At 26.5% G+C, this 22,479-nt stretch overlaps 1 protein-coding gene across 6 annotated transcripts in view; it reads right to left on the bottom strand.

Moving 5' to 3' along the window:
• LOC136972389 (suppressor of lurcher protein 1-like) overlaps positions 1–22,479 on the bottom strand; it is a 93,474-nt gene that overhangs the window by 7,330 nt on the left and 63,665 nt on the right. For 5 of the 6 annotated variants that reach the window (XM_067266968.1, XM_067266967.1, XM_067266965.1 and 2 more), the window contains 9 exons: positions 20,233–20,462; positions 20,109–20,156; positions 10,763–10,949; positions 8,004–8,194; positions 7,839–7,877; positions 7,357–7,525; positions 4,823–5,022; positions 4,691–4,738; positions 3,881–4,616 (listed from right to left, as the gene is read on the bottom strand). In XM_067266968.1, the coding sequence (XP_067123069.1) occupies positions 4,543–4,616; positions 4,691–4,738; positions 4,823–5,022; positions 7,357–7,525; positions 7,839–7,877; positions 8,004–8,194; positions 10,763–10,949; positions 20,109–20,156; positions 20,233–20,462 (1,186 nt within the window). In that variant the 3' untranslated portion in view covers positions 3,881–4,542. Of the gene's footprint in view, positions 1–3,880; positions 4,617–4,690; positions 4,739–4,822; positions 5,023–7,356; positions 7,526–7,838; positions 7,878–8,003; positions 8,195–10,762; positions 10,950–20,108; positions 20,157–20,232; positions 20,463–22,479 lie in introns of those variants that run through there. The other variant, XM_067266970.1, reaches the window with a different exon arrangement.

Genomic DNA, 22,479 nt, shown 5'->3' with positions numbered 1-22,479 from the left:
TATTTTCAATTGTATCCATGAAATTAACCAATTAATCTGGATAAGAAATTTCAATAAATAAAATTATTAATATTTAACCTTAGAAACTAATTAATAATAATAATAATAAAATTATTGAAAGTAGGTTTATCACGTGGTCTGGCGTCACGGTCACGTTTGTTTTTGAAACGCATCACGTGAACAGACTGCGTGATTTAAAAAAATAGCCAGTCATTCGTGATGTCATTTGTTAGACGTCATAATAGATTTTCTTTTTTTATTTTTTAAATTTTATACTTCGGATTTAAAATCTGATGCCAGCTGTTTAATTTTACAATACGATAGAATTGATGTTTTAAACTGAACTGAAGTTTTTAACAATAGTACACGAAATTCATACGAATTGCCGCTGGGGTGACGTCATTAAAAATGATTGGCGTTTGAAGGTCAAGGCCGCTTTCCCGTTTTTTTAATATTCTTATCATCACTTTTATAACTAAGAGAAGTAAAACCGCGAAACAATGTTTAACGTGAACAAACAATCATTGGAATGATTAATAACTATTATCTTTGTTATTTTAAAGAAGAAAAAAACATCTGAAGACACGATTGGGATGCCCTCTGTTGCGTAAAGTAACAACTACTACACGACGTTTCGAGAATTCAATTCACGAATCTTTAAAACAAGAAAAGTCATCACTACTTTGTTATTTCGAAGGGTTAACGAATTACTTAATGAATAATTCGAAAAAAAAAATAATAATAATAGTTTCCGAATGTGTGCAATTGAATTATAAAAGGGTGGTTTCCGTAATACATTTAATTAATTGGGAAAAAAAACCTACAGTTACATTGATAAATAGATATAATGTGGGAAGCCGTTCTTTATAGACGTTTGCTGGTCCTGTGCCAATTTTAATTAAATGCGGCGTACGGATTCGCGAGTTTAACGAAGCGTTGGTTGTGAAGATTAAAAAAAAAAATGATTGACAGTAATGGCGGCTTGTTTATTAAAATTTACAAGACTGAATTCTATATGAATTAACAATAATTTTTTTTTTTAACAAGCTTGTGAAACTGTATAAATTCTATAGATTTATCTATTAATTTAATGTTATAATTAATAAAAGGGGAAAGTAAATTAAAATTATGACGAAAATTTGATAATTGAATATCGTTCTTCATATTTTTTTAATATAAAGATGATAACAATTTTAAATGGTATTTTTTATATTTATTGAACGTTAAAATCGATAGAAAGCGAGCTAATTTATTTTGATTTTATTATTAATAGTAAAGTGTATGATCGATTATTGGATTATTATAACTAATTGCAAATTTGAATCTTAATAGATATATAATTGAATTTAGAATATCGAATAATATTAATTTTTCCGCTCCATATGTTTCGGGATAAGCTCTCGTTTAATATCAAATATTTATAACTCGAAACAAACGAAAAAAGGTGTGTAAAAAATCAATGCCCTCCTTCCTTACAGGTAAATCGATTATAAAATAAAATAAAATAATATTTTATTTAACTGAAAACTTATATTAAGTCGGGCTTATATGTAATAAACGATACCGCCGGATTTTAATCGGGCGTTATTACTATAATATTTTAACCCGATTAAAACGTTACGGCGGTATCGTTTGTTTATTATATTAAAAAAGAAATCATAATAATTTTCTTGAAAATAATTATAAAAAAAAAATGACGAACGAGTAAAACGAGTTCTCAACCTGGTCATTAGCAATTTCCGAGGTGTCAATCAATTTATCTAAAGGCTGATAAATTACTTGGAGGGGGGTCTATGAACAGATTTTATTATATTTAAAAAATAACGTATAATATTAAATTTTATTAAAGTGAAGCAAACATTTGAATTTTTATTTATGTTTAATTAAAAAAAAAAAAGTAGGTCTATATTATTAATTCCTATTTCATCCAATTTGTAGTTTATTCTTATTCTGTGTCAGTGTCAGTGTCAGCCACTGATTTAAAAGATTTATCATATAAAAGAATTTATATAATGTAATCTCATTTTTCAAACAAGTCTCACTTTTCATGAAACTTTATTTTTCTCTTTAAGCTTCGAAACGTTTTTTTTTTTTTTTTTTTTCTGAGGTTTAACATGATTCTGTGTCATATGTATAACCCTGCGTAACCCTTTAGATAAGATATTTTGTAATGTTTATCTATATATGGATTATTGATATCTGGTTACAGAGGAATTGAACTGTTTTATAATAAAAAAAAAATGTAATGTTTTTATCTTGTTTACACGATTTTCACTTTATAAAGTCGAATCCTTGTTAAAATTGTTAACTTAATGATGATAAATTCGATTTTTGCTTTTATATGCTTTCGCGTACATAATTAATTTTAAAATGATGACTTTTATATAATAGAATAGAAAAAAAAGTTGTGGCCTATAGCTAAAGGCGAGTTTTATAACAAACACAACCTTGATTATGACATATATATTTTGTAAGATGTCTCGTTATTATTTAACCTCCGAAGAACTGATAAATTTAGTTCGTGTTTTGTGTATAATGAATGCATTTTAGATAATTATAAAAATCGATATAAAAACGAAAAGGGAAACTTATAGGTCAAACGAGTTTGGAAATTAGGCTAGTAGTAGTAAAATGGACAGGGGTGTGTGTATGTTATTATTATGTGGAACAGACCGAGGGGGGAGGGGAAAACGACTTTTATGTACCTTGAAGTATAATTGTGACGGGATTTACAGGTGACTTGTGAAATACAGGTAGGAATCACGTCATGTCTGCCCTGCAGTTATACCAACGCCCCCCATTGTATGGGAAAAGGTAAACGACTATCATGATCCGTATTCGGTCAGCCAATGTCCATTTGAGAATAGATAGTGAAAGAGAGGATATACTGATCATTTACGCGAGTAAGAATATGGGGATATACACTACAATAATAAAAATAGCGAAAGTATAATGGAACCAATTGATAAAGTAGGTCAAGTACACTTGGAGCACATGCCCATGACCATCAATGTTTTTAATATTCTATTAACTAGTATTTAATATCCTTTTTTTATTATTTTTTTTGTCACGTATTTTTTCTATTAATGATTTCGTACCGATTTTTTTTTCTATTAAATGTTGTAATAGGTTTTGTTGAAAGTGAATAGTGGCAATTAAACAGCACATACCGTAATTTAAATTAAATTTTATTTTATTTTTTTGCTTTTTATCTCCAAGTAAATAGACTTCGTTTCTCATTATATAAGACGTAACTAATTTATAAATAAAAGCAATTTTATTTAATTGTTCTCGAAACTAAAAACTTAAAAAAAAAAAATATTTAAAAATTTTGTTAGGCTATGCAATATATGATTATTATTAATTGACTGTTATTGAAGACCTGATTGCCTAGATTTTTTTTTATTTGCCTTTTACAAATATACAAAAATGCAATCAAACAAGATTTAACAAAAATGTTATTGCATAAATTTAAAAACGAGTTTATTAAAATTTATAAATATTAAAAGTAGAAATAAAAAGAAATAGAAATGCTACTAAAATGTCTTAAGTATGTAACTTGTCATATAGTCATATAATTAGAAAAGTAATTTTCTAAATTAATTAATTTAAATGTTAGTGAAGTACAGAAATTAACAGAACTTTGTTTTTACATTCATTAAACGTAAAGCACTAAAAATTTGATATCAAAAGTTGAAATGATAAAATGTTAAAAATGTTTTAGGAATATCATTTAGTAGTTTTAGAATTAAAAAAGTTTATTTTCAAAATTAATGGAATGACAAATGATCCATTATTTTTCTTCATTCAGTTTTAAATTGAAATAAGATAAACTATCTAACACTACTGATATTCTTTATTTTGTACTTAATTCAACTGATTTCTTTTGTTGAGAGTTTATTTGGTCTTTTTTTTTTAATTTTTGGCACAAAAAATAAAAATGTGAACAAGATTGTCTTTCTCTCAAAAATTCATAGGTTCCAACTCCAATAAGAGGAAATTTTTTGTTTACTCATCCAAACTGACAATTTCCATTGAGCACTAGATGAAATAACAGAGTTAAAATAAAACATAAAACGTGAAACGAAAATATAAAAGTCCGCAAGACAATAATTCTTTCAGCAAACGTCCTTCAAAGTTCATTATTGCTGATTGTTTCATAAATATAATTAATGCTAAAAAACGCACATATAAATGAGATTTATGTTGGATAAACGTCAGTTTGCATGGTTGTTTTCCTTACCAGATACCAGGAGATGACGCATCACTATCACAATGTCTATAGCTCCTGGCCGTAGCTGAAAGTTTTCCGAATTCAATATATATATATATATATATATATATATTTTTTATTTTTTTTTTTGTTTGTTCGAATTGGCATCGACGTGGAAAAAAGAGCAAATTACATTTCTAGTCTCTTTTGTATAAGTATTTTGTGTTCTAGTTTTTAATCCCTCTCTTCCATTCCACCATTTATTTTCTTATGGTAGGTTAAGAGATTAAAATAAAGGAATAATTAATTAAAGAAACTAAATTGATTAGTTAGAGGTAAAGAATCACGCTTGCTATAATCAGTAGAAGGAATACAGTCGAATTGTTATAGATGTTAGTGATACCTAAAAACAGAATCGGTTAGTAAACAACATAATTATTATTTTTTTTAAAATAATAAACACATGCTTATACTCACGGCCGTGATTTCCGTTAGAAGTGGAAACTCTTTTCACTGTAAACGGGTCTAGAGAAATTAAAATCGAAGTAATTTATTGTTATGCTAAAACGAATTTTATCGACACTAAAACAATACCTTATAAATACTTGCCCATATGTGTTCTAAACTGGTAAAAAGCCTCAAATCCTGTGCCATCGAATTTATCATTGGATTTAAAAGTGACGCGAAAGAAATCTCCATCAGAATCGATCACTTTTGGTTTTTTATGACCGCAATGTCTTGCCAATTTTCTATCCACGGTTTTAAAATTGGAAAATTCCACGTAATCGCTGGCTGAATCGGTAGTGCATCTGAAAAAAGGAAATATTTTGAAATCCGTTAATTTCACAGAACTTATGCAAAATAATAAAAATAATAATAACAATAAAAATATTTAAGAATAAAGTTTAGAAAATCAATTTATTTGTTTAAAAATATTTATATATATAGGCCTACACTTATTAAATTACAAGATAATTTATGTATATTTATACATGGAAATACTGAAATAAAATTTATTTATCATAAATATCTACATATAGTTTTTATATATTCTTATAATAAAATTGTGTAATAATAATTGCATAATAAAGTTTTATTTGCTGACATTAATTATTTCTTTTATTTGCATAAACATCATAAATCAAAAGGACAATATAAAAATCAAATATCCTACAGAAATGATTATATAAAAAAATGCATATCAAGAATTAATTATATATTGTATGCATTATTATTAGAAATTTTATAGAATATGACAAGCAAAGTTTATATTAAAATCAATTAATAAATATAGAATAAGAATATAATAGAAATTTCCATTAATTATTTCATTAAAATTTATAAGAATGCAATTAAAGTAAAAAATTATTTAATTAAATTCAACAATAAAATCATTATTACAAAATATAAATTGATTTCAAAATAATATTTAAAAAATAATATCCTAATTAGTGATTGCATGAATAATAATACTTGCTATACCTGATTAAAGCTAAGCAAGTGACGCCATCTGTTGGTTATAAAACACAATTATAATTGCATAAATTTTAACGTGACTAAAAACTCCAATAATACGAATCCTATTATTCATTTTTTTAAAAAAAATATTTATACAATAATGCATTTTGATAAATGAATAATATTATCGATAAATTCAGTATGAATATTTGAATAAATTTCAGTTGTGTAGCAGAGAACAAAGATGCCAAACCTTTCTCCTAAGGTGGGCTATGGGCTTATGTTTATTTAAATGGTACAAATTTACTACCAAGATTTTGATCAATCAAATTATAATTTATAAAAGCAAATACTGTCATTCCAGTTTTCATATTTTCTATAATACCCATTTTGGTTAATGTTACCTATGATAGCGAACATGGCGGCTCGTCTCTGAAACAGTGGGGACGCACGTTCTAACCTAACCTAACCTAACCTATTCTAATAAATTACCATAATTATTGTTAACCAAATTATTAGAATAAGAGTAATTTATTAGAATAGGTTAGGTTAAGTTAGAACGTGCGTCCCCACTGTTTCAGAGACGAGCCGCCATGTTCGCTACCATAGGTAACATTAACCTTAATTTTTTAATATAAATTTATAATTTTCATATTATATAATGAATTAATCAGGGACGAATTTAATTAATTAATTATTATAAATGCAATATTCGTCCGATCTGATTTATATCAAATAATGTAGGTTTTATTAAACAAATATTAACTAGATTTGTATTTATGTCAAAATAAAAACTGTGCTTTTGCAATATAAATGTCGTATTAGAAGAATATTTAGGCTAAATTATAGCTATAAAATCGTATTCTAGATGAAAAACTCGGGAAAAGGATAAAGGAAACCATTACGAAAGAACTTTAGGCAAAAATTAATTCGTATTTTAATTAGCGGTAATAAGGAAAAATAATATATATTACAGCTAAATTAGGATATCTTCGAAGTTAGTAAGCGCATTACACCGGTAAAGATCAATAATGTTTTCAATAAAGGACATTTACAAGGATGAACACAATGCTTCTAGAATAGGGTATGTTGCAGTTCTATATGTAAAACTTTATTATTTCTGAGTTATACACAGTTCTATAACTGAAATTTAGCGCTGTTTAAAGAAGAAAATTGATATTTAAAATGACTTAAATCATATTTTATAACTCTTTTTTTTATATCTTCAGTATGTTAAGGGAGGTAAAAATTATGATCAATTTAGATATTTTATCCTTAATTATAATTCTTTTACAAAAGAAGGAGATTCTTAGAATGTTTTAATGCCTTTTAGTGTGAAAGGAATTGCGATTTTACCAGGAGAATGACCCGGTTCCAATGACGCTCAGGATGTTTAGATTAGATCTTCATACGGCAACACGAACGTGTTAAGGGTATCAGACGGTACAAAATCGTTCAGTACGACCATTCACTGAATGAGTTCACACTACGTGACGCCCTCAAAACCTTCGTGTAAACTACGAATTAAATGAGACTAAGCAGCCATGGCAGATTCTACCTTTTTGCCTTATAGAAAACATCTTATTGCTGAAAGGGAATATCGAACAATGAACAAAAAGTTTTAGTTATATATTTATATTGATCCGTTTTCATAAAAAAAAACAATATCAATTTTTTATACTCACGGAGGTATGCCATCCACGTCAAAATACGCAAAAGTAATATGAACTTTTTCTTTCGCTTGCCCATAAAAGAAATAATGGCATTCAGTGTCTCTAGGGTAGTATCCTGGCCAATTAGGAGTTGTAAACGTACCGTTAGAGCGTTCTGTACTATTAAAGATGAAACCACACACTAAAAATTTAAACATATTTCTGTTAAACTTTACGAATATATCTTTATAGTTTTCGTATATATAAATATCTTTTTGTTTATACATATATGCAATGGCGTAACTAAGATTTTGCTCGAAGGATAATGCGGAAGAATGATATAAAAAAACTACTATCAGAATAACCGAAGAAAACGTTACGCGTACCATAAAGTACCAATTTTATCATTATTTATTTATTTTCATAATTTTTATTCCTGAAGTTTCTCCAACACTCACAGCATCTGAATAAATACGCCACAGCTTACGGGAAATTAACTATATAAAAATATTTACCAGATTGCGAATCTTGTTTGAAACCTGTTATTCCGAAATCTGTAAAATAAATATTATTTCTCTCTTTATTAATAATTTAAACGGAAGTAATAAATTATACAAAATATATTTTACACGAAAGACATCAAAAACGAATTTTTCTAATAATAAAATATTTAAATTTACTTGTTACAAATCTGTATATTGCTCTAAATCCTTTTACATCCGGAGACGAATGTATGGATCGAAATTCTACAATCATCGAAGCGCCATTAGACATCAACTGGGCAGGAAGATCCTTACCACAGAAATTATCTACTCTTTCTTTTTGTCCATTAATTGTTATAAAGACCATAACTGCATCAACCGAATCGCAACTGAAAGAGAAAAATATATATATATTTTGTAATTAATATAAGTTCTTGTCATAAAATTTCGATATTTAAATTTTATTACAGTCGAATTATAAAGGGCAATTATTTTCAGCTGTTTCAGTTTCTGAAATATTGAATAATTATCTAAAAGACATCTGTTGAGTATTTAGCCAAGAGAGGATGAACGAAAACGTAGATTATTAAAATAAATTCTGTTTTCTAATATTATGAAATACGCCATTTTGTTATGCGTTTAAAAACTTGTCCGTGTGCCAAATATATTAAACCGTATGATTTTAAATCACCTTTAAAAGTATTTAATCTTAGAGAAAAACGAGAGAGAGAGAGAGAGAGAGAGAGAATGCGTGTCTTACATAAATATTAAAGAAAAAAATCTCTTTGAAATTCAATTTTTCAATTCCTTAGAAAGATTACGAGTTAAATTTGATAACGGAGCTGTCAAAAATATTCGTCAAATACTACTAAAGGATTCTGAGATATCTAAAGATATTCCCATAACTGTCCTATTTATGTGAATCATTTTTCACGCCTATATACAACACGCTGCCTATTTCGCCTTTTCGAACTCAATGGGTGATAAATTAAGGGATTTTTCAAGGAGGGTAAAGCGTGGAATGGAAAATTAATTACTATATCAAGTATTAAAGAAGTAATTATCAATTTTACACGATTCAATGAATGATTCTTATTTTAGTTTAAATGTTTTATACAAAATAATTGTTTGGGTGTTTTTATAAAATATCAATTTAATCTATTATTTCGCAAAGTTAATAAATAATATACTAAAATATCATTTTTATCTGATAAATCTATAGGTTAAATTCTGAAAAATATAGCTTACAGTCTATTATCAAATGATTACACTAAGCATTTTAAAACCTGTCATTTATAAATAAAACTGTTTTGTGTACTTTATTTAAGAAAAACTACTGTAATTCCTATTCTAACAGACTAATTCCTAAACCTAAATTAAGAAGAAACTATATATATATATATATATATATAATCCTATATTAAAGGTGTAGTGTATAAATTAATAGGGTTAAATTTCAAATCAAATGTTTAGAGCGATTATAGTGGTTAGAATAATGTCTTAGTAGCTGATTAATGTTATAAAAAATGGTTATTTAATTTTTTCTTCATATTTAATGTGATTTTATAAGATCTTAAAGTATATTATTTGATCATTGAAACGTGAAGGTAGGGTCTTCATTACAGAGTTTGGACTAGTATTTTGAGTACCTGCAATTTCTTTTTTCAATGACTAAGCCATCACCTAGACTTTCTAGATAAGTTATGAATTATATAAAGTATCAATTCAATTATTTTGAACACAGTATATTAATTTTCAGTTTAAAAAATGAACGTTTCAAAAAAATTTTTTCTAATCTTTGTAAGAAGAATAGAGAATAAAATCACAAGTAGATAATAAAAGAAAGTAGAAAGATTTATCGATATAAAATAAATGAACACAATATTACAAAGGGAAGAAAAAAAAGCAAAAAAGATATTTACAGGAAATCAGATTTTTATAAAAGCTTCATTGAGAGAAGTGATATTCTCTGCAACTGTATCAAGTGTCTCTGACCTTTCACAATTTATCTTTGGACTTTAATATTTGAAAATACGTTCATTCTAATGATTATTCTTTTTTAAAAATGTTAAGAATTTTGTCCAAATTCTTAACACTTCATTAATTAATTAAACGATAATTAAAAATACTTCATTAATTAACGAATGATTAAAATATTTCATTAAAATTACTATTTAATTACTTTATTTTTGGAATATAATAATAATAATAATTTTTGAATGTGTACACATTTAATGTGAAATTATTAATGTAAAATGCCAGATATTTCTAAAAATAAACGAAAATAGAAATATAAACAAAGCAATTGAAATTAATTATGATACATTTTTAAAAATCTAAATTCAATTTAAAAGGCAAAACTAAAAGACGAAAAGATTTTAGAAATGCCATTACCTGTTTACTTTAATTGAATGTTTTCGAAGAGTTAAATTCTATAATGGCTTTTATGTAATAGAATTTTAGATAATTTAAGAGTTGTAATTTAATTAAAATAAGATTACAATACCATTAACTTAATTACAGTTTCAAATATTAACAATAGCATAATTGAAAATATATATTGATATTTATTTAGAACTGTAAAGTAATCCTTTATAATTGAATGACATATATATATGTATATGTTCATATATAAAATAAATAGAATAAATGTATACGATAATATCTAATCAAATTTAAATCAAAATATTTAATGTTAAACTGCCTATAAGTGATTTTGGTGTGTTTCTCCCTGTATATAAACTGAAGTTGTTTCCTTCTTGTTATCTATTGACCACCCAAGAGCTTACTTCATGTAATTGAAACTTGATTTTAGGGTCACTGATAAAAATGTTTGTGCTATTATTCCTATTTCTTCTTCAATTATTTATATACTTAGGTGCAATGTTTATGATATATTTAACTTACTAAGCATTTAAATTATTAGGAATATGTTTACTTAGAGGACTTATACTTACTCTTTTGATGGTTCGTGGGACATATGTAAATCGAAATCCGTAAAAAAAATCTGTACTCTTTCTTTTCCTCTTCCCATAAAGTGATAAGTGCAGTGGATGTGCATTGGATATGGCTCGGGATAGTTGGGACTAGTAAAGGTTCCATTTTTAGTAACGTCACTGGTTATACGTTGATCACAGCTGGTTGCTACATAAAAAAAAGTCAAAATATGAGTAGAGTTTAATGATTTATGTCATAAAAAGACATTTTGTCTTGGGAAAAAATCGATTATAAAATATGTAACTAACAAAAGATAATTAATATAAAAATGTACAGAATAATAAATGTTATATTTTATAAAAGATTATCAACTGAACCTTATATAAAATTGATTTATTTTTATTTTTAATTTAGAAATAAATAATTCATTTATGACCTAGCAATGCTGGTTTCCATATTATATATATATTTTTTCGAATTACAATTCAGAAAATCTGATTAATTTATAATCATAGTTAAAATTAAATAAAGAAGAAACAAATTATAAGCAGAAATTGAATTTTATTATTTTTTTCTTTTTAAATCTTAATTTATTTACATATTTTAATATAAAAATCTGCATTGTATTTGGATATTCCCATAGTAACTGAGTATCTGTTCTATTGTTTACAACAACAAAAATTTAGAAACTATAACTTGTTTTTTTTAATTATTATTATAGTAAACCTTCAAATCTATATCAAAATATGTCGAATAGGAATCTCGAAAAGTATATTTTATTTCAACAAGTTTGCAAAACTAACCAATTAAAAGCTTTCTGATGTTATAAGCGATCGATAACTCGCAAGTCGCATGTTTGTAATGAACTACTGGTTATAAATATAACTCATCCGGACTAATTGAATTCCTTAATGAAAGGTAAAAAAAAAAACAATAATAAATTAAATTAAATAATATTGATGAAATTCACATAAACAGAATAATTAAATCAAAAATTGTGCTTATTTATGGGATGCAGAAAAAATAAAATTGCGTGAAAAGTTAGCATAAAATTCATTAAAATAAATAAATGCGATAATAAAAGACGAAGGAACTTGTGAATAAATAAATAAAATCTTTAATCTAAAATACAAACATAGTTATTCTTATTAATGAAATGTTAATTTTATGGGAAGAACATGGCTTTCTTTAACTCCACTTACTTGAATAAAGTTATCTAATTAATTAATTATGTTTCTTTCTTTTAGTTTAATTTAACGAGATTAAATAAAACAATAGATTATTATTTAAATTAAACTTCTTTAAATTCTGTTTTAGTATAAAAAAAATAAAAATAAACGTATTTATCCAACAGAATTTGAATAACAATAGAATTATAAACAGAGAAAAGCGTTTATTTGAAGCTTTTCATTTAGTTTATTGTTAGAAAAATTACACTGTAGTCAAATACAGATGAATAATTTAAAAATAGATGTCCTATAATAAAATCTATTCATTCAAAATTTAATTACTATTAAAAATATTCGAATTAATTGGATTAAACTATGACATGATGTTGATTAAATACTTTTTTTTCCTTATTTCTGTACTTTGATTAATTATGTTTATCGAATATCTATCAAAATTTCTCTTCTTTTGTTTTTCTTTTTTTTATTATTTTATAACCTTTATATTGAAGTTAATCGAGTTTTATAGGTATCAACTCTTCGATAATCATACTGTATTTAAATAAATGATTAATATAATCCTTAACTGTAAAGAAGATTACGAAAATACGATAAAAATAATGCAACTTCTTATCCTGTTATTGTTTTTTAAAACAAAATGTTTTTAAATTTACAAAAATAAAAGAAATATATCTGATAATTCTCCGCTAATCTATCAATTTATCTCTTATAAATACTTTTTTATGGATAGTTTTAATGAGTAAACTGTAAATTAGTTTTGCCTGAAACGTTAAGAATTAACGTAAATAGTAATATATATATATATATTATAACATTAGAGCTTTAATCAATGTAATTTTCGAGCAGTCATTCAGCTTGTCAATATCTGTATCTCAAAAGTTTCATTTTAGGAAAAATACAGTTGACAGATTTTTTTTTTCTTTTATATGAAGGTAACCATAAAAACTATTTTCGTGTTCCTTCGTTATTTAAAAGCAAAATGGCAGCTATTTAAATATACATCGCATCACGACGCGATGTAAAGAGGAGACGAATGAAGAAATGAACGTTATCTCACATTGGTTTTAAGATAAATATCAATTTTAGAATGTAAAGCTCTAATAAAACATCAGAAAACATATATTTTTTAACTTCTATGCAGATATTTGTGTACTGTTTAGTCATATTCCTTTGGAAAATCGCACGCAACAGCGATGAGACGACAGACCAAGAGCCATTCATTACAGAAAATTGCTATTGACAAATATATTTTTGTTTTTCTAGATAAACTGTGGATCAAATATGAAACAAAACTAACGCTTAACCTTGTTATCTTCCGTTTTATATGCCTAAGAAACAGTTGAAGTTAACATATGTTAATTTTAAAATGAATTTATTTGTTTAATCTACAAGTAAAAGATGCTTGGGTGTTATCGATAAACACTGGAATCGTATCAAATTAATTATGTCGATTAGATTATTTTGATGGTTTATTTCGAGGATATAAAAGAAGCGATTGAAGTAAGCAGAAAAATAGATCCGAAGACAGAAGCTGTATTGAGATAGTCATTGGGGAAACGTTAGATGTGTATTTTGAGACTCCCACTAGTCGTTGAGATAAGGAGATAATAGAGCTACAAGACAAAGAAACTGTGGTTATCTGTATAATTGAATTTTACTCGGTTGTTAAAGATATTTTGTTAAATTTTTAATCATAGAAGAAGCCGGTGTTTAATATGAAGCTTAAAAATGCATGATTAGTTTCTTACATTGCGTTATGAAAATTACTAATGTACTTGCATAAAGTATGTCAGAAAAGATTAGAGAATAATAAATGATTTTCTCCAGCTGGAGGACGACATTAGCATTTTTAAAAGATTAATCAAAATCAGAATAATTCAGGAGAGACAAAGCTCAATTAATTTGGTATAATGTCATAGTTCCTGCAAAAAGTTCTCGTATGCATTTTTATTTTTTAATTATGAAACTTTAATATTTATACTAAGTATTTTTTTACACGCTGATTTCTAAGTATATTTTAATTCTTTAAATACAAAATAAATTCTATAGTAATTTATGATTTATCATAATTTAACATAAATAGAATTATATATTTATATAAAAGTAATGAGTAAATATAGCGTAGAAATCATTTTTGAAAGAAATAATTCTTAATGAAGTTTAATAATTAGAAAAAATGAATAAAATTTTATGTAAGTATTGTTGAATTATGAGAATTTGGAGAAAGGAAAAAAAGAAAAATTTTAATTATTTATTAATTCGTGTTGTACTAATCCATCTAATGAACCGGTTAAAGTATTTTAAAATTAGTATCAAAATCCATTTTAGATGACAAGTTAAATAATAATGGCAGTGGCGCTTTATCTTAAGGTAAAAAAGAGCAATTGCCTGAGGCTCCAAACCAATCTTTTATAAGAAAATATTTCCCCAAAAAAATTGTCTGAAGTCAGCACTGTACAGGGAACCCCCTAATTCAAATTTGGTGCCATGAAGCTATAACGCTCCACTGAATAATGGATATTTCACGGTTAGAAACTAGAGAGAAGCAAAATATCAGGAATTATGATTATAAAAATAAGTAGAATATAATAAAAAAAATAAAAAATAAATGCAAGATCGTTGTAAATATGCATAATTTACTCCGATTTTCTTAATACTGTTAAACGATTCGTTTAACTTTGCTTTTATCGAACAGAATGAAATATTTTGTTTTAACGCATTCCCTAAATTCTAATAACTTATTCCACCCTATATAAAAAAAGGGAGGGTAAAAGTATTTGAATTATAGATATTCCCGTAACTTTTGAATGATTATTCCTATAAAAACTATACTAAAAAATTTAGCGAGACATTCAGAGAACTATTTGACTGGTTAAAGCAATTCATTTTCATTTCTTTAAAAGTAAATCTTGTAACAAAAGAAAATTTATTTCGTTTTATTAATCTCTTTCGCTTCGTAAAATAAATTTTTAAAGCTTTCAATGATTTATGTTTCTTTCTTAAAATTTTCTCGTTACAACTAGTCGCATATTATTTATTGCAAAATGCAAAAGTCGCTTAACTTACCGAACATCAAAATCCATTTGGCAAATGAAAAACGTCACTTTTCTCTATGAAAATATTTTAAATATATCGAAAAAAAAGTAATTCATCTAAAAAATATGATAAAGATTCCGTGTACATTAATATATTATTTGAATTAAATATATAAAATGGTTGTATGTAAATAACCTAACCTGGGAGCTTGTGGAGAAGATGAAAATTAGTAGAAAAATTTCTACTAATTTATAAACAGTGTTGACATATTTAATTTTGTCTTCTCTGTCATCTTTCTATTTAACATGTTTACATTACGATATATTATTCTATTAGCGACACTTACTCGTTAACAAATATTAAAACAAATGAAATTTAATTTAGATGGAGATATTATTAATTAACTATAATTGAATGAAATTTTAGAAGACATGTTTAAGCCTTTTATAACCTTCGCGTATCATTAAGATAGCATTTCCTAAACCAATTCACACTTTAAACTCGTCTATCGCTGAGAATCATCTACATTTGTTTACAGTGTTTGTTAATTTCGTCTATTTATCTCCCAAAACGATTATATTTACTCAAAGTTAATAGGCCTATAAATTTTCTAAGATTTATAACAAACAACATCAATGATAAAGACGATAAGAACATTTTTAAGATTAGAAAAAATTAGTTTAATTTATAAAATACACCTGGAAACAAATATAAAATAAAAAATTAATATTAAATCTTTTTCTCTTTTTAAATTTCAAAAAATGCTATCGTCATCACTTTAAAGAGATTTTTATCGATTTATTTTTTTAAAAAAATAGCAAATATTTTAGTCTATAATATTAATAATATTTAACTTAAATAAAGACGTCAACAAATTAATTTCATTAAACATACGGTACATTTGGAAAATGGCCCCAGTATAGTTAACTCAATAACTGGACTTGTAGTAATTAATAAGTTTATTAATGCCACTAATAAATTGATTTATATGCATATTTTAAACTAATAATATTTCCAATTTTTATATATATTTTATCTCATCAAAAATACATAAAATAACTTTATTTTTTTCGATCGATGTTACTCGCAGACTAAGCAATCTACGCTAGAAATAAATTATAGTATGAAAGAAACATTAAAGAAGAAAGTTCAACTCGATTTTTATTGAAATCCATTCTTGACATTTGACATTCTAGAGATCTTATAGTTCAAATTAAATACGGTGAACTATAAATAGCATCACTTCTATGAAAACAATAATCATCCTTTTAAAGAAATTTAATATCGCTGTGTCATTTCGAGATAATTTAAAATAATCATATCGTGAATAAAATAGAAAAAAATATATATATTTTTAAAGAAAGAGGTAATTAAGAATTTACATATTAAGTTAAAAAAAGAATAATGAACTCCTCGCTTCTAAACGTGTTTTGAACTGGCAGGAAAACACTAGAAAGAGACTACATCACAATGGGTTCGAAAACAGTTACTGACTCGCTAGAGTCGTTAGGGAATGGAGAAAAAGAAAAGAAATAGCTAAAAGAAATAAAAATGTCTCCAGATAATGGCGCTGCCGAACTGAAAAGGTTAACCCAATTTACCAAAATGCTGCAGTGTTTTTTTTTTCTTTTCTTACTCACAATATCCGTAATTAATTTAGATGTATGGATACTACAATAGGAATATTGAACTTTTTAAATCATATTTTGTGAATATTGATCGAGTGTAAAAGTAAAATTAAGAAAGCATTCTGAAAACTACTCATCTATTTTTGTCTACGCTTGTGTGTATAGCGTACAAATCTGAATTATAATAGAAATATTTGATGCATCTCCATCAAGAAATGGTAGCAGATGGTGCAAACGTTCAATTGACCCAAAGATAGATGGTCCGAGCCGATAACAATGTTAACATTGTGTTGCCTATTGTCGGAAAAGGCGACAACAGATCGATCGAATCACTTAATTTGCAACAATGTCTGCGCTTTTATCACGAAAAATGCATGCATTATAATCAAAGATTCATCCAGAATTGCAGAAAGACAAGGAGAAAGTCTCCAGAAAGTACGAAAAAAATTGAATAAATATGTTGTTTACCTTCTCATAAAAAAAAAAAAATTAAAATAACTCCTAGTCAGGCAAGCGAGAAGTGAAACAGAATCGATTAATAAACTTTTATTCGAATTTAGAATTTATAAGAAAAGTAATAAAACTCTTTCACGCTGCAGTGAGCGATTAAACCGAGAACAAATCTTAAAAAATTACTCCTTTGTGAGATTAAAAAAAAGCGAAACAAAATTAATTTCTTACTTGATTCTTAAACCTTAGAAATATTTGGATAACTTCAATTTCACTTACAAAATTCGGATAATAGCAAAAGGAAATTTTGAAGAAAAAAAAAGTGGTGAAAATTATAGATCCCAAGAAAATTCAATGACCCAATCACAAATTTAAAGAAAAGTGAAGAAACATCATACCGAGGAAACTCCTAATCTACTTTTCGATATGATATCCGCTGAGTGATTTGATTCAGTCGAAAACTGGGTCGAATCCTTTCTGGATATCCCAGACAAGACGGAAGTCCTCGCAACAAAAAAAGAATAAAAAGAAAAAAAAGAGAATGATTGATCAGAAAATGTTCGATACAAACTTCGGGATGAAATCCGAACGGAAGGACGAATAAAAAAATAATAATAAAAAATACACACGTATTTGGGTTAAAACACAACAAAAATTCAATTTTATCGTCGTTTTTTATTATTTATTTATTTATTACAAGCCCCATTTTTTTCTGTAGAAACTCTAATCTCATTTTTCAAAAATAAAATTTAAAAAAAAAGAAAGAAAAAAAATCAAACTAGATGATTTTCGGTAATATAAACTAAACTAAATGGAATTTTTTTAAAAAAGAAAATTCTAATTCTAGAGAAATTAAATTGTTAATTTTCCTGTTTTGTAAACCGAATTAATATCTGAATTTTTCATTGATGATGTCAGACAGGTGAGGTAGCTATTTGAGTAAATCCACACTCACCAAAATCCGAAGATCTGTCCCAAGCGCTGACGACGAGGGCCAGAAAGAGAAAGCTAAGCAGGATTCTCAGCATGGTCTGGACAGTCAACCAAGTCAGCACCATATTACAGCATCGAGAGTCCCGTCCACTGAAGACTGGCATAGAGATGGGCATGCGTGCTGAACGTTATTGATCCATCTCATCTTTACTTTTTCCATCCGTTTGGAATGTGCTGATTTCGGAACCTCTTTGTCATCCGAGCTTATGTCATTGATTTAATTTTTATTTTATTTTATTATTATTATTATTATTTATATAATCGTATTAAGAATAATCACCATCCCATATCAAATTTTCATTTTGCATTCGATTATTGTGATTAAATTAACGATAATCTCCTTGCAGCAGATAGATTGCCATGCATCCTCTTACGAGTCATTCGTGAGAGAGGAGCATTTATCTTAGATTTTCTTCCATGATAGCATTGCTCTACTTCTAAGAAAGTTATTATCCATTTTCTGCCGAGTAAATTCGGCAAATTATAACAAAAATGACTGCAGGTGGTCCTCGCGCCAGAATAGATTTAAAAGTAAAATAGAAAGAATGATAAATAATAAAATTAAAGCTTGAAAAAACCAAGAACGAAAAAAAAATCTAGGCAAAAGTTCAATCTTATCAGAAAAAAATGGGAGAAAAAAAAATTATTTCAATTATTATGCTGGAGGCATTTAATTTGCAGCGTGAATACGATTTCTTTAAGTAAAGAAATAAAAGTTTTATGAAAATTATTTATTTTTTTAGCATATTTCATTATAACTTATTATTTTAAAATTATATATTAACAGAATATTATCACATATAATAATATAGATTGTTTTTTACAAAAAGTGTGCCTGAATTTGAATGTTGAATCCATAAAACGATAAAATAATGTTTTTTTTTGTTTTTTTTTTGGCTTTAATAATACATCGAAAGATTTTTCTAAATTTTTCTTGACATACTGTCCAATATAAATTTGAGTTTCATTAGTTTTTGATCGATTATCAATATTTCTATGATAAAATCTTGCTTAATATAAAATTTAAATCAAACTATTGAGTGAAAAACTGAATACACTTTAACTTGGCAGAGAAGTTGGAATTATTATGCAAAAAAAAAATATAAAACGTGAAATTTTTTAACATATATATCCGAGAAGTTACGTAAAAGTATTTTTTTTTTAAATGTTGCAAATTATAATTAAACGCGAATATTTTTGAATAAATTCAAACGTTGATAACTCAGGCCATTTCAGTTTTATTCTCTGTGTAATTCTAAATTACGTAAGAAATTTATGAGGCTAACAAGATCATGTGACGTCGGAAAAGAGGAAACGATTAGCAATTCTGCTGCATTAATAAATCTCCGATTTAGAAAAGTACTTATTTGTAATCATTTATAATTAACTTTTATCTTGTAATAAAAGTTAATTATAAAATATTACAAATGAGTCTATTATTTATTATTTTTGTAACCGTGCTACAAAATAATTTGATGTATACTGTACTGTACTGTACTGTACTGTACGTACGAATCGATTCGAATAAAAATGTACTATTGTAGTACATCACTTTGTAAAAGACGTTTTAATTTAAGTAATAATTCATCTTCAAAATAAGATGAAATTTAGTATATCATATTTCAAATATTCTATACATTGATATGCATTTCAAAACCTTGATGTTGTCCAGATGGCTTATTCCATAAATTATATTATGTATATGCGATGCGTTACACAAGGAAGAACGTGACGCGATTGATATTCTAGATGAAAATACGAACAATTTCCATTTCATATTTTGAATCGTTTAAAAAATCAGTTTATGTTATCGCATGAAGATACATTTCTTTTCCATATAAAAACACTTTCTTATACCAAGTTCATCATTTTCAATGAATAAATTAATTGATTAAAAATGCATCTATGTCGGGAGTAGTCTTTGTCGTGTATGATTTAAATACAGTACATAAAAAAAATGATTTAAAAAGTTTTAGTGTAAATCTAAGCACCGATATTTGCTTACAGCGTCAATTTTTCCACATGATTTATGATATACTATACAGACTTTTATACATGAAAATAGGCATTACCTGGTAGTACTGTTGTCGTGTGATACTCCAAAGTTCTTCTTACTGATTCTGCAAGAGAAAAATAAAATAAAATTTAGACAGACAATTTAAAATATACGTGCATGAAGAAATAAGCAAATTTTACCAATGGATGGCACATCGACGTAAGAAACTACGGTACTTTCATCTTCGAAAGTATAAACTCCTTTAAAACCTTGTCCTGGGAAATGACTTCTGCTGAGAAACTCTATAAACATATCCGAACCCGTAGATACATATTCTACAAATGTGTTTGTGTTGCACAATTCCCCTATTACTAGACAATTGTTGTCTTCTCCATCGTATACCATAATGACATCGGGACTGTTCAGACAACTATTTAAAAAAAAAATAAATAAAAATAAACGTCTTGTTATATTATAAATGATGATAAATTATTACGAAGTATCGAATATTATTAATTGATGATTTTAATTGTCTATAATTGTAGATTATTAGTGATCGTGTTATTAACAAATGAATTATTCATGAATAATTCAGAATTTCCATCCAAACTTTTCATAATTATACTTATCATTTGCATAAAACTCGATTCTGAAAATAAACATTATATATGCAGAATGTAATAGTGTCCTATGTTATCATTAGCACAACACAAAGGACTAATTAACTACAATAGCTTTTTCTAAAGCAGTTATTAGATTACGAGCTTATAAGCAATTAATAATATGCATTTTGAATATATCAAAATTAAAATAAATAAATATAAACTTCTTATTCATTTATTTTAACTTTTTACAAATACAAACATACAAAAATATATAAAATTTCATATCTATGTGCATATTATATATGAAATTTTATTTAGTTTTGTTCAGATACTTTAAAAACAAACAAAAGAAAAAGAAAAATTTTTCAAAATTTAATATAAAATCTGTTTAAAAATTACAAATATAACCTAAAAAATAAGTTTCAACTAAAAATTTTAAATTAAGATCAAAAGATACTTCAACTAAAAAATGTATAAATGTGTGGGCTATTCTTAACTATTTAATGATGGCCACTCCACTTGGTAATTACAGTTTTATTTTTGTATTTTTTTCATTCTACAAGTACTAAGAAGACCGGTCCATTATATTTTCAGTCAAATCCACGATGAATCGGACATTTTCTGAGAATTGGGGCAGAAATATCAGATCAGTCTATAAGACAATTCCTTAGCAGAGAGATTCGAACCTGGGGCTGTATTCTGATTGTCTTTGAGTGACAGTTGCCTGATAAAACGGGGCTAAGGTAAGCCTGGATAAGCAAGCCAATGACATATTCCGTTTCAAACGAAGTAGATTGTTGATTAATTATGAATAAAATTTTAGCCTATCAATGATCTACTTGGGACGTAATACTGTCTCGCGAAGACGAAAAACAATACCCAGAATACAATGCCTTGATCTTTCAGTAAAGGCAGGTGTCTTTACTGCCTTGATCATCCGATCTTCTATTTATGTTTTAAATATTATTTTACAACACTACACTCAATTTACTATTAAGGAGCGCAGCCAAAATTTTAGAAAGGAGCAACTAAAAAATCCAGCAACGAGTTGCTTAACTTTCCCGACAACATTTAAAACTGTATGTGTGGTGCCATCTGTTATGATATTTAAAAAAAAAATTTAAAAATATTTTTAATTATTATAAAATGGCAAAAGGCTTAATTTTGAGGCTATGAATAAGTTTTATATATATATATATATAAAATTGTATATGCTAATAACGAGTAAAATTGTCATTAAGTTCGGCCTACTCGAGGCATGACACGCGACCTTCCGTTACTTCTCCACCCCTCGACCTTTAACCATCAAAATTTAATAGCATAAATCCCCGTAACACACAAACCTCCTTGCAAAATTTTGGAAATTTTCGACAAATAGCTTCAAGGTGTGCAAAAACATCGTGCCCCCACACACAAATGTGAAAGGGAAGAATATACTGTACTTTATTACGTTACTAAATATTTGAAAACTACGGGTTATACGGTTTAAATTTATATTTACATGGAATCAATCTAGTACCTTTACACTTACATATAAACAAATCTTAATTATTTTAAAAAATGGATATTAACAGCAATTGCTCCCTTGCATCCCTGGCTGCTCTATTTGGTTCATCGCGCAAAATGGTAAATATGTTTTCCGTTTGTTTTTGTTTATATCTAAATTATTCCAAGTTATGAATACCGAAAGTAAAAATTTGGACTGTTATATTTCCAACAGCAAATACAGAAATTCAAGAAGAATAAGTTACATAAATATGGAATGTATAAATGTGTTTTGCATTTTTACTTATGGAATCAAATGGAACTAAATTTTGTAATGCTATTGTAGACGTATGCTTG

This window comes from Centruroides vittatus, unplaced genomic scaffold (assembly GCF_030686945.1).
Source record: "Centruroides vittatus isolate TY-2023 unplaced genomic scaffold, ASM3068694v2 contig_290, whole genome shotgun sequence".
Lineage (NCBI taxonomy): Eukaryota > Metazoa > Arthropoda > Arachnida > Scorpiones > Buthidae > Centruroides > Centruroides vittatus.
This window is presented reverse-complemented; position numbering and strand designations above follow the sequence as displayed.